Source organism: Ictalurus furcatus, chromosome 27, assembly GCF_023375685.1.
Source record: "Ictalurus furcatus strain D&B chromosome 27, Billie_1.0, whole genome shotgun sequence".
NCBI classification, from domain to species: domain Eukaryota; kingdom Metazoa; phylum Chordata; class Actinopteri; order Siluriformes; family Ictaluridae; genus Ictalurus; species Ictalurus furcatus.
In genome coordinates this window covers 5,582,642-5,594,700 of record NC_071281.1, presented here as the reverse complement: position 1 = coordinate 5,594,700, position 12,059 = coordinate 5,582,642, and the positions used below count along the sequence as shown (strand labels likewise).

Sequence of the window (12,059 nt, the reverse complement as noted above, 5' to 3'; positions counted from 1 at the left end):
GTGCTGGAGCCTGGAGCCTATCCCAGGGAACTCAGGGCACAAGGTGGGGGACATGCTGGACACACGCTGGGGTGCCAATCCACCAGGGGCACAATCGCACTATAGACAATTTGGAAATGCCAATCAGATACAAAACATGTCTTGACTGGGGGAGGAAACCTGAGTAACAAGAGGAAATCCCTGAAGCACTGGGAGAACTCCACGCACACAGGATAGAGGCAGGATTCGAACCCCCTGCACTGGAGGTGTGAGGCAAACGTGCTAACCACTAAGTCACTGTGCCGCCTACGTTAAGATAATAAACATCATTTTGGCTGCAATATTTGATAGTCATTTCTTTTAGCCTGTATAATTTTCAGAATAAGCCATAATCACAAACGCATAATCATCACAAATACAGACACCACCATGATAAGCACGTTGAAAATAATTACATTTTATTTGCAGATGAATACAACTTTAGAAAGAGATCTGATTTTTGGAGCTCTCATTATTAGCATAAGGACATCAGTCATCATCAGCAGAATCTGATTTCTCGATGACCTTCCTCATCCAGCGGCGCATACGGAACAAATGAGTGTAGAATCCATATTTTCCATCCCGATCGCAGCCTTCACCCCATGAAACGATACCAATCTGGTACCAGCGCTTATCATCAGGATTCTGCAAGGGGTATGAGATTTCAGTTGGATTTACAAATCCAAATCCAGAAAGCACTCTGATATTATGGACTCTATGAATCCAATGTCTTTGAAGAAGAAAAAATAAAAGAGAATAATTCTTCTTTTACCTTCATCACAAAAGGGCCACCACTGTCTCCTTCACAGGAATCGCCTCGTTTATTCTCTTCAGGGCTATAACCTAGGAAAATCCCATCAAGGAAAGATTAAGCTTATTGCATTATCCATATTACAGAGCCATTAGTATAGTTTCTGAGGTTTTCTCCTGCAGATGTAGCAGGATAGGGTTTGAGCTCATGATCATCCCTCACCTGCACAGAACATGTTGTCCGTAATGCGGATGGAGGTGGATTTTCGGCAGATTTCTTGGTCCACAATGGGCAAATGGATCTGCTGCAGCTTTGCTGGAAGGTTCAGAGGGCTAGATGTCCACGCCTCTTTCAGGTTCCCCCAGCCGGTCACACGACCCTTGTGGCCAACTGACATCAAACTACATACACAGTTGAAGATGGAGGCTTACATTTTCTTCATATTTTGCACAAGTAATCTGTGAATTTTTGACTGTGGGAGTCATGCTTATGGTGGAATGATACAAGGTAAAAAGTATCTCACATGTTTACGATGTTCTTGGTGGGCAGGCAGATGGGGTGGATCTCATTGGTGAAGCTGACAGGTTTCTTCAAGTGCAGCAGAGCGATGTCTCTGTTCAGATTCTCTTTCCAGTTATACTTAGGATGGATGATGATTTCATCAATAGCCACAATCTTCTCTGTGCCTCTCTCATACCTAATATCACAGAGACAATACCAAGGGAACAATAAACAATGGCATAACAATAAACAAGGGAATTATTATAAAAAGACACATCAACTGTCATGGAGACAATCACAGGAAGTAAGTGCATTTGTAGTTTATGTAGATTATGTAGTACTCTGGTGTCTGGTGTTATGTCTACATCAATAAATCAATACATCATTAATACTATTTTAATTTTATAAATTGCAATGAGCTCACTTGGCCCGCTCATATTTTCCAAGTCGCACAAGAATGTCATCAATGGTGAAGTTCTTGCCCCATGGTGGGTAAAGGATGCAGTGGGCAGCAGTGAGGATCCACTGATCGCTAATCAAACTGGCTCCACACAGCAGCTCCTGAGGACTACGCTTATACAGCATCACTTGCCTGACAATCACAATACACACACACACACCAATAAGGCATCAAGTATCACAGGTCTCTGCAAACCAAATCAGCATCATCCTTGCAGGAATGTGCGCTTTATATTGATAAAACTATTAGCAAGATTTTTGAGTTACCATGGTGCACTTCCTACTTCAGCATTCTCCCCATGTACAATTCGTTTTTCATAGGATTTGATGAGCTCAACTTCTGTTGCATCTTCTTTGTTTACTTTCTCAAACAATGGTCGCTCGCCACATTCTGACAGCAGTGAGGATAAAAATAATCATTACAGCATTTATAAGATGAACTGATGAAATAAGCAAAGAAGATTAACAAAATACATTTACTGCCTATTAGACAGGACAGTTATATCCACAGGCATATCCACAAAGCTGAGAGTATATAACTGTGTAACTTTTCACATCGTACACGTCGGACCACATGCACACTACAGGTAAACTGTCCTCCAAAGCTGGTGATAGACAGCTCCTCATCTCATCTGCCTTGATGAGTGTATATTTGTATATATTGTGAGTGCCTTTTCTAGTGAAATGCTAGTGGAATTATGCAGCATCCATTCAGTTCCATTAGCAAATTGACTTTCCCTCATTAGCATAGTCAGCCTTATTAGATATAATTCACGATTTTTCACTTGTTATGTGGGGTACCGGCTCCTGTTGAGGATGTTATGGCTAGTAACAGCTTTTATAATTTTGCTTGACTTGCAGAAACTACTGGCCCCCAGAAGTGGACTATTAACCTATCGCTGGGCTACAAATGGCACAGAAGCATGTCCTTGTCTTGGTGAGAAAGACATAGGCTCTAGCGTGCTAGAAGTGGACCAAAGTGGTCCACTTGAGATCGGTCCCCATTGGAGATAGATAGCCACAGACACTTTCTCATTACCACACTTTCTCATTACCACAGACACTTCCTTTACTGGCAGGGAAGTAGTGTGGTGCCAGGGGTGTGTGCTTCACTAGAGGTTGGAACACGCTGGTGGCTTCCTCCCCAAGCAGTTCTTCTGCTCCATTGGGACGGAGAGATGTGGCACCCCAACCTGGGCCTGTGGTTTTAGCCCCTTAAAATGAATTGGCAATCAAGGACTGTGATCTAGCATGCCTTGCATGCATGTAGGTGGAAGCTTTTCTGACCTTCCTAACCTAAGAACAACTTTCTGTTAGCGGCAAGGTGCCTCTATCCTCCATGATTACCCAACAGCTTGGCATGGGATCTCCCCCTTGTGCAGGAGTCCCTTAAGGCCCCTCCAGAAGCCTATGCAAGATGCCAAACTGAAATGAATGTTTCTCAAAACTGTCTTTTGGAAAAAAAAAAAAAAGAATAAGAGATAAGCAATGTTGATATGCCACTCAAGGGGTGAGTCTTCTTCATGGGCATTATTGAAGGCATGCCACTCTAGGAAGTCTGCGTTGCTGCTACCTGGGTGTCACGGTGCACTTTCCCCGGGTTCTGCATTACACACATTATCCAGGTGATTCTCACTGCTCTTGCTAGTTAGGAGGGGTAGAATAGAGCACAAATTACATATGTAACTGTAACTTATAAGCCCCAAATAGCCTCCAGGGATCCTTCTCATTCAGAACCAGCAGCAATCCACCATAAAGTTCTAGGGAAAGATAGCTGTACTCAAGCAGTATTTATTGAAAATACTGCATCATACTTTGCCTAATGACTTTGTTGGAAAGTCTTGGTATGGTTAGTCTGTGGTTAAGAGTGAAAGTGAAGAACAAGTGCACTGGCTTTGCATCCGCTGATCTTACCTAATTCTCCCTGGCCAAAGCTGCGAGGGTTAAAAAAAGTGTCCTTTTTGGCTCCAACAGTTCTTTGTCGAACATCGTCCAGTACCTGCCCTTCCAGAGGAGCATCTGAAAGACAAAAAAAAACAACAAATGTTTCATTTGCATGCCTCTATAATGATACTGATTTGCATTATCAGTCGCCAGAATAATTGGTAAATGACCATAAATGACAATGAGTTTTTTTTTAATATATATTATTTTGGGGTTAAACTCACCACAGAGCTCCAAATCACAGTAGTCTATGGTGATGTTTCCTGCCTTCTTCACGTAGCACCATGGACCCTCCAAGTCTCCATCTGGGTTCCTGCAGTAATTTTTCGATAGTGTAACCTCTGGGTTGAAATCCTTACCCACAAACAAAGCTTTCACTATGGGAAGGTTCCAGTCCAGGCAGGTGTGACCATGCAGACTCACTGAGAGCGTTCCAGTGTAGCTCTCCGCATTGCCTGATAAACAGTTGGTTTGCTGGTAGCGCTTAGCCACGTCCTTTACTAGGAGAGGGATTACAGTGGGTGGTAACTTCTCACCTGTGTGAAGAGAAAACACAGAACAACTTCAGACATCTAATCCAGACATCTAAAAGGGTCTCTCTAGGTCCAGGACAGAATTAATTTAGTTTTTTTTTGTTGAAAAATTGCAACATCAACAGGGTCAAGTATATACACAGTATTACATAATTACTGTAATATGATCACTATAACTGTCACGTATCGGGAAACTCTGGACTCCACTTCCCATCAGCCACTGCACTGCTCTAGTTGTCACATGACCACCTGCACCTGATTCATGTTTTGGTTAATGAGCACTCGTGTATATATAGTCCTTGTCTGCACCATTAGCTTGTCCTTCGTTGTCTAAGACTCATGTTGTTTATGTCTCGGTGTTTGTTTCTTGCCACAGTGTGTTTCCAAGTTGTCATAGTGTATTCGTTTCTTAGTACGTTTCCTTCAATAAAAGTCATTATCTGCACCTACTTCTGGCTCAACCTCGAAGTGTGACAGAACGAAAGACCTATAATCAGAAGCAGCAGATCGCCAGGATGGATAACTGGGGCGTCAGGATGCCACCAATGTTAGTGGAGTACTTTGCCACGTTACGCCAACAGTCGGTAGATTACCAAGCTGCGCTACGAAAGCAGCAGGTCGCCAGGAATTACCTGGGCTTCAACTTACCGCCTATGTTCATGAAGGACTACGCCATGCCACGCCAACAGGAGGAGGAGTCCAGGTACAAGGGGGAGTTTGTGGTCGGGGCTAATACCATCTCCCACCCTCCCTCCCCTATCATGGCTCTCGTTCAGCCTGCCCACTCTGCTGAGTACGTCGCTCAGTCCGCCTGTTCGGCCGAGGACGTCGCTCTGCCTTCCTGCTCGGCCGAGGACGTCGCTCTGCCTTCCTGCTCGGCCGAGGACGTCGCTCTGCCTTCCTGCTCGGCCGAGGACGTCGCTCTGCCTTCCTGCTCGGCCGAGGACGTCGCTCTGCCTTCCTGCTCGGCCGAGGACGTCGCTCTGCCTTCCTGCTCGGCCGAGGACGTCGCTCTGCCTTCCTGCTCGGCCGAGGACGTCGCTCCTTTTCTTCGCTTCTCTCAGTGTGTCGCTCCCCCTTCCTGCTCCACGGAGGACATCGTTCCCCCTTCCTGCTCCACGGAGGACATCGCTCCTCTCCCGGGCCTCGCGGAGAACCTCGCTCCTCTCCCTGGCCTCGCGGAGAACCTCGCTCTCCTCTCCTGTCCCATGGAGGACGTCGCCCCGCTTTCATGCTCTGCCGAGGACATCGCCCCGCTTTCCTGTTCAGCCGAGGTCGTCGCTCAGACTCCCCGTTCAGCTGAGGTCGTCGCTCAGCCCGTCTGTTCAGCTGAGGTCGTCGCTCAGCCCGCCTGTTCAGCTGAGGACGTCGCTCAGCCTTCCAGTTCAGCTGGGGACGTCGCTCCGTTTTCATGCTCTGCCGAGGACGTCGCCCCGCTTTCATGCTCTGCCGAGGAAATATCTCAGCCTCCCTGTGCCATTGTAGAAGCCACCGGGCCTCCTGGTTTTGCAAGGGACATTTTCTCCAGGGGGCCAGGACCACCAGATGGAGGACGTATAATTTTGGGCGCTCCGGGAGTAGTGCCCTTGGGGGAGGGTTCTGTCACGTATCGGGAAACTCTGGACTCCACTTCCCATCAGCCACTGCACTGCTCTAGTTGTCACATGACCACCTGCACCTGATTCATGTTTTGGTTAATGAGCACTCATGTGTATATATAGTCCTTGTCTGCACCATTAGCTTGTCTTTCGTTGTCTAAGACTCACGTTTATGTCTCGGTGTTTGTTTCTTGCCACAGTGTGTTTCCAAGTTGTCATAGTGTATTCGTTTCTTAGTACGTTTCCTTCAATAAAAGTCATTATCTGCACCTGCTTCTGGCTCAACCTCGAAGTGTGACAATAACAAAAATGAACCTAAATATACTGTAGATTTAAAATTAAAAAACTACTGAAATAAAAAAAACACTTAGTTAATAGATGTTAGTTATTAGCCATGTTATCACACATCCCCATGACAAAATTCCTGTTTAAAAGTGCGCTATGCCCTCAGTGTTCTGGGGCCTCTGTTTTACACTTTATATGAAATTATGCCTCTCCATAATAACTGCATGTAGGCTACTTGGACATAAAAGCATAATATAATTTTCATGAGATTATTTATTTATTTGTGTAGACTGGTTTATTAGTCTGTTTATATATTTTGATATTTATTGCTCCAATTAACTACTTGTGGTCGACAGTTTACAGTTGTGCTCATAAATTTACATATCCCTTGCAGAAACTGCAAAATGTTCATGATAAAAAAAATAATATGGATCACAGAAATTGCATTTAGTTGTTTATTTAGTTCTGTCCTGAATAAGGTTTTTCACATAACAGATGTTTACATATACTCCACAAGACACAATAATAACTGAATTGACACAAATGAACCAGTTCAAAAGTTTACACACCCTTGATTCTTAATCCTGTATGTCGTTACCTGGATGATCAGCGACTGTGTTTATGTTTTATGATAGTTGATCATGAGTCCCTTGTTTGTCCTGAGCAGTTAAACTGCCCACTGTTCTTCAGAAAAATCCTCCAGGTCCTGCACATTCTTTGCTTTTCCAGCATCTTATGCATATTTGACCTCTTTCCAACAGTGGCTATATGATGTTGAGATCCACCTTTTCACACTATTGGGACTCACACAAAACTATTAAAAAAGGCATTTTTTTAACGAAAGGTAATTTCTCGATGCTCACGAAGGCAACACGATATAACATCTGTTATGTGAAAAAGCTTATTCAAAGCAAAACTAAATAAAAAACTAAATGCAATTTTAAAGATCCCTCTTTTTTAAATTATTAACATTTTGCAGATTCTGCAAGGGTATGTAAATTTATGAGCACAACTGTAATTCCCTATCCTGTTGAAAGATCCACTTTCGGTTCAATTTCAAGTTTTGGACAGATGGCCTCACATTATCTTCAAGCACTCTTTGATATGATGCAGAATTCATAGTTGAATCAATGAATGCCAGCTGTCCAGTACCTGAGGGAGCGAAGCAACCCCAAACCATAACATTTCCATCACTGTGCTTCACAGTTGGTATGAGGTGCTTCTCCTGAAAAGCTGTCTTTGGTTAGCGCCAAGCATGTCTGCTATTACTGTGGCCAAACAATTCTATCTTTGATTCTGTCCAGAGCACAATATTCCAAAAGGCCTGGTATTTGCCTGTATGCTCATTGGCATACTGTAGTCTTGCTGTAATGTTCTTTTAGACAGCAAATGTTGTTTCCTGGCACGCCTCCCACACAGGTCAAATTTGTGCAATCTCTTTCTGATTGTAGACGCATGCACTTTGACACCAACAGTTGCAAGACTTACTAGCTGTGATGAAATTTTGGGGTTCTGTTAGAATTTTTTTTCGCATCAGACGTTCTGCTCTTGGGCTGAATTTGCTGGAACGGCCAGTCCTGGACAAATTGGCAATCATTTGAAATCTGTGCCATTTGTAGATTATATTTCTTACAGTGGAATGATGTATTTCAAATTATTCGGAGATCTTTTTAAATCCCTTGGCAGACTCATAGGCATCCACAACCCTTTTTCTGAAGGCCTTACAGAACTCTTTAGATCTTGGCATGATGACACCACACACCTCAATAGCAAAGGGAACACCAAACACTAGATATGAGAGGGTTGTAAATAAGACCGGTTCCACCTGTGCTCACAAAGCAGGTCCTAATCCCTGGCACCCAATCTTCAACACCTGATTCTAATTTTATGGATTTGAAGGTGTGATAAATGTAGGGGTGTACTTACTTTTCCATGTAACTGATCTGTTTTTTTTGTTAATTTAAATTATGAAAATTAATACAAAATGTCAATTTTATATGTATCAACTCTATTAATAGGTGCTGTCTCAATCAAAAAGGATCAAATGTTTGCTTGTCCATATATGTAAATAAATAAATAAATAAATAAAATTCCATGGGGTGTACTTATTTTTTCACATGACTGTATGTTGGCATTGTCTGAATGTGGCAGGACTGAGAGAGCATGTGCTGTGCTCCACAATATGGCACAGATCAATAGGCTCCCCGCCCTCATCTCCTCTAGCTAATAACCGATTCACATCTCTATCCACCTGATGAGTGTACTGTTTGTTTAAATGGACATCATGAGTAAACTATGAATAGCTGAGACCATATATTGTAGGTGTAGCTATATTTTTAACCACCTCTTTTAATTTCATTGGTATTTCAAACATAACCCCTTTTATTCATTTAGTTCATTTATATAGAGATAACTTCTAGACACATCTTCCACTTCGCATTCCCCATCATTCCTCTTTGTTGTTTTTCTTTCCACCTTTATCAGCACTACCTCACTCAAAAATGAATGGCACACACCATATTTAAATATGTATGAGGCAATTTGAACTGACTATTTAAGGATATTTGTGGGTGGAAACTGGGCGGGAGAAGAGGCCTTTTCAGCTGTGCATGTTTTCAAGAAGACTGTGATTTATAAAGAAATGGTGCGCAGGTGTGTGTACGCAAGGTTTTATAAATCTTATAAGTGCGCATGCAATTTCCTGTTTTTGTTCGTATGCACACTTTTACTCTGGACTCCGCATAATGCTTTTTAAATGGCTCCTGGATCTTTGTTAAAGGCTTTTCCAGGTTTCAGTGTTTAGTGCAGCATGCTTTAAGGTCCATACCACATTTTGGTACTGCACATCTCTCCGTCCTGACAGTGGGGTCACTGGTGAAGCACCATGGCCCACCGGGTCTCTCATCTGGATTCCTGCATAAGTTCTCTGGCAGATTCAGCGTTGTTGTATTGAACTCACTGGAAAACAAATGCCATTGTGGAATAAATGACCAACAAACAGAGTTTGAAAAGCAATATGACAGAGAGTACTGTTTAAAACATGGATACAGTTTTGGAGTGCCACATCTCTCTGCTCTGATGTAACATGGCTAACTTAATTAAGAAAAAAAAGAAATCATATTACATAATATAACACTTTGTATACACAATAATACATTAGAACTAAAGCCCAAAGAAACGAATACATACGTGATTCTGTGAGGGAAGTTGCTTTTCCAGTACTGGCATGGTTTTCCTGAGATAGTGACATTGATATTACCTTTGTAGTGTTCACCGGTATTAACATAGCAGAGACCTGTCAAGCACATACAGGATTTAGATGAAAAGCACTGCTCTACTATCTGTAGTGTCTACACTGACCTAGTTATCACCGTTTCTCATGTTTTCAATACAGTGTGATGTATTTGGTTAGCCAAGGATAATATTAGATCTAAGTTTATCTTTAATATAAGAGGCCTATCTTATCTATCTATCTATCTATCTATCAGCAAATTTGTTTATTAATGTTAATTGTTTTATTTCATCCTCAATACATCAGGATGCTACCCTTTACCTTTCTGATCGATACAACTTCGAATTCCTCTGATGGTATCCACATTCCGCTTTACCGTGGTGCCAGAACAAGCTGTGGGACCACAGGAGCATACATCAGATCAGTGCACAAAAGGACAAATAAAGCATCATGCCAATTCATTCAAGTTTGCTGGACATATCAAGCATATGGAATTTTTAAAACAGTGATGTTTAGACTCAAATCATGTCATTTCTCTCTTATGTCTCTAACATATGATTCCATCTTAACCAACCAACTAAAACAACAACATTAAGCTGAAGATTTTTGGTTGAGTATCGTCTTAAATCATTTCCATATTCTGTACTTGCTAGAATTACTGGAAATATTTTCTATTGATTATAATTTGGAAAAGCTGTCAATCTTATTCTGATACCAGAATAAGATAAGAAAAAAACCTGACATAACTTTTCAAAATAACATTTTTATTACCTTAATACTATTTTTCTAAGTTAATAAATGTACTCACCTTAAGGAATTAGTTGGACAACACATAGCTAATTTTAGTTTTTAGTTATGTCATATTAACAGTTTTTAAAAGAAAATATGGGCAAATCAGCAGAAACAAAAATATATTTAAAGATCTTTAATGTTAAAAAAAAAAAAACTTGATTTCCCTAATATAAGAATTCAACATATTAAGTAAACTTAATCTATAGTTTTTTCAAAATCTAGCTAATCGGTTAGTCAGAATAGTTGTCATTTACACATATCAGTCTGAAAGGCTTAGTAAGAATAAAAAGCCTGTTTAAGAAATAAGTTTGAAGGACAATAACCAGTTAAATTACAACAGCTGAAGTATAACTGCTCTTGGTAACATACACCAATCTGATGGTACAAGTAGACAACAGGTTTAAAAAATAATAATAATAATAAAAAAAAACACTTGCCATGGATGTATTTTATGTGAAAATCATATTAAATATATTAAGTAATGATAGTTAAAAAAGTAGTGACTGAAAACTTCTAGGGATATTATTCGAATGAGATGCTGCCTAGCTCCCTCTGATTCCTTCCCCCATTTTCAGTCAGCTTAGCGGTTTTTTTTTTGGTTTTTTTTACAACAATACAATTTCTGTCTTTGAAAAACCAAATTAGTGTGTCTTCAGGGCTAATACCTTGGTATAGATGAGCCACAATCAAGCATATCGAAACAGGGACTGATTTGGTAATCACTCAGAAAAAAGGCTGGTGAAGGTTTGAACTTTGCTCCTCGTTCAATATCACATATTTACACAAAATGTGGTCTCTGCTGACTCCTGTTTTAGATAATCTTACCCAAGTATGTGTTCCAAAATGCAGTCTAAAGAACAGAGAAAAGAAATAATTAAACTTAGTATAACGTAAAATACTCCAATTGTATGACGCTATGATGATAACATACTCCACTACTATTTCTCCTGTATGATGAGTTCAGGAGGAATGTACATTTGTGAACCCCACTAAATTGGCAATGTGTTAAGTTTAGATTGAACAGAATAGTCTCAGGATAGTTGTCAGAGACTGCAGCTGTGCCTACCGTTTTATCATTGGCCTCAAACACCTCTCGAGCCTCCTCATGGTCACAGATCTCCTCCACACATTCCCTCTCCAGATTCCCTTTCTTCCAAAGCTCCTCAAAAGCTGTGTTTGCTCTCTTTACTCGGATAACCTGAGAAGCCCTCTTCCCTTCGATAAAAACTGCCAAAAAAAAAAAAAACCCACAAAGAAAAAGTATCTCGTAACACTACTCAATAGACACCAACACAATCAGTACATGTGACCATTTCATCTAAAAAAAAATAAAAAGACATCAAATTTGCCATACCATCGTAGCAGAGTGTAAGCTGAAACACTTGGCTGAGAAGAAGTATGACAAGAAGAGGCGCTGGTACTGCTCCCATTCTTTACAGTGATAAAGCTTGCGATCCCGAAAAGTCCTGGAACATCACACAGAGCTGGAAAACTGCTAACAAATGCCAGAAATCCTCTTCCTGCTGCTCGAGTTAATATTGAACTACTGGACTTCAAATAGAACAGAGATTATGTGTATGATGGACACAAGACTAGAACCATCCACACAAGTTGATATCACTCTAAACAGTGATTCAGCCGAGGTGTTCGAGTACAGTCTTGGTACACTAAGATATGAATAATATATTGAGTCAGTTATCATTTTTGACAGTCATATCATGTAAAAACAGTAGATATATTTTGAGTTCTAAAGCAACACACTGGTGCTATTTACATTTGAGGCTTTCTACTTGTCCATATTAGTTTCACAGTCATCATTAAACTGAGCTATTAGTTACTTGATGCTATTTCTGTAAGAAGTTCTCCTTCATTAAAGCTAATCTGGGTTTTAGGTGCTGGACTTTCATCAAATGGGTGTAGGATTATAGGGTCATGTGACTGAAATG

The 12,059-nt window shown here is 41.0% G+C and overlaps 1 protein-coding gene across 1 annotated transcript; it reads right to left on the bottom strand.

Moving 5' to 3' along the window:
- Positions 1-416: 416 nt before the first annotated feature.
- f2 (coagulation factor II (thrombin)) lies at positions 417-11,724 on the bottom strand. The gene is made up of 14 exons (XM_053616456.1): positions 11,468-11,724; positions 11,180-11,340; positions 10,939-10,963; positions 9,643-9,714; positions 9,279-9,384; positions 8,917-9,047; positions 3,898-4,209; positions 3,644-3,748; positions 1,997-2,120; positions 1,695-1,862; positions 1,293-1,466; positions 992-1,170; positions 791-861; positions 417-663 (listed from the first exon to the last, which is right to left on the bottom strand). The coding sequence occupies exons 1-14, from the start codon at positions 11,541-11,543 to the stop codon at positions 508-510; spliced, it is 1,860 nt and encodes a 619-aa protein (XP_053472431.1). The 5' UTR covers positions 11,544-11,724; the 3' UTR covers positions 417-507.
- Positions 11,725-12,059: the final 335 nt, after the last annotated feature.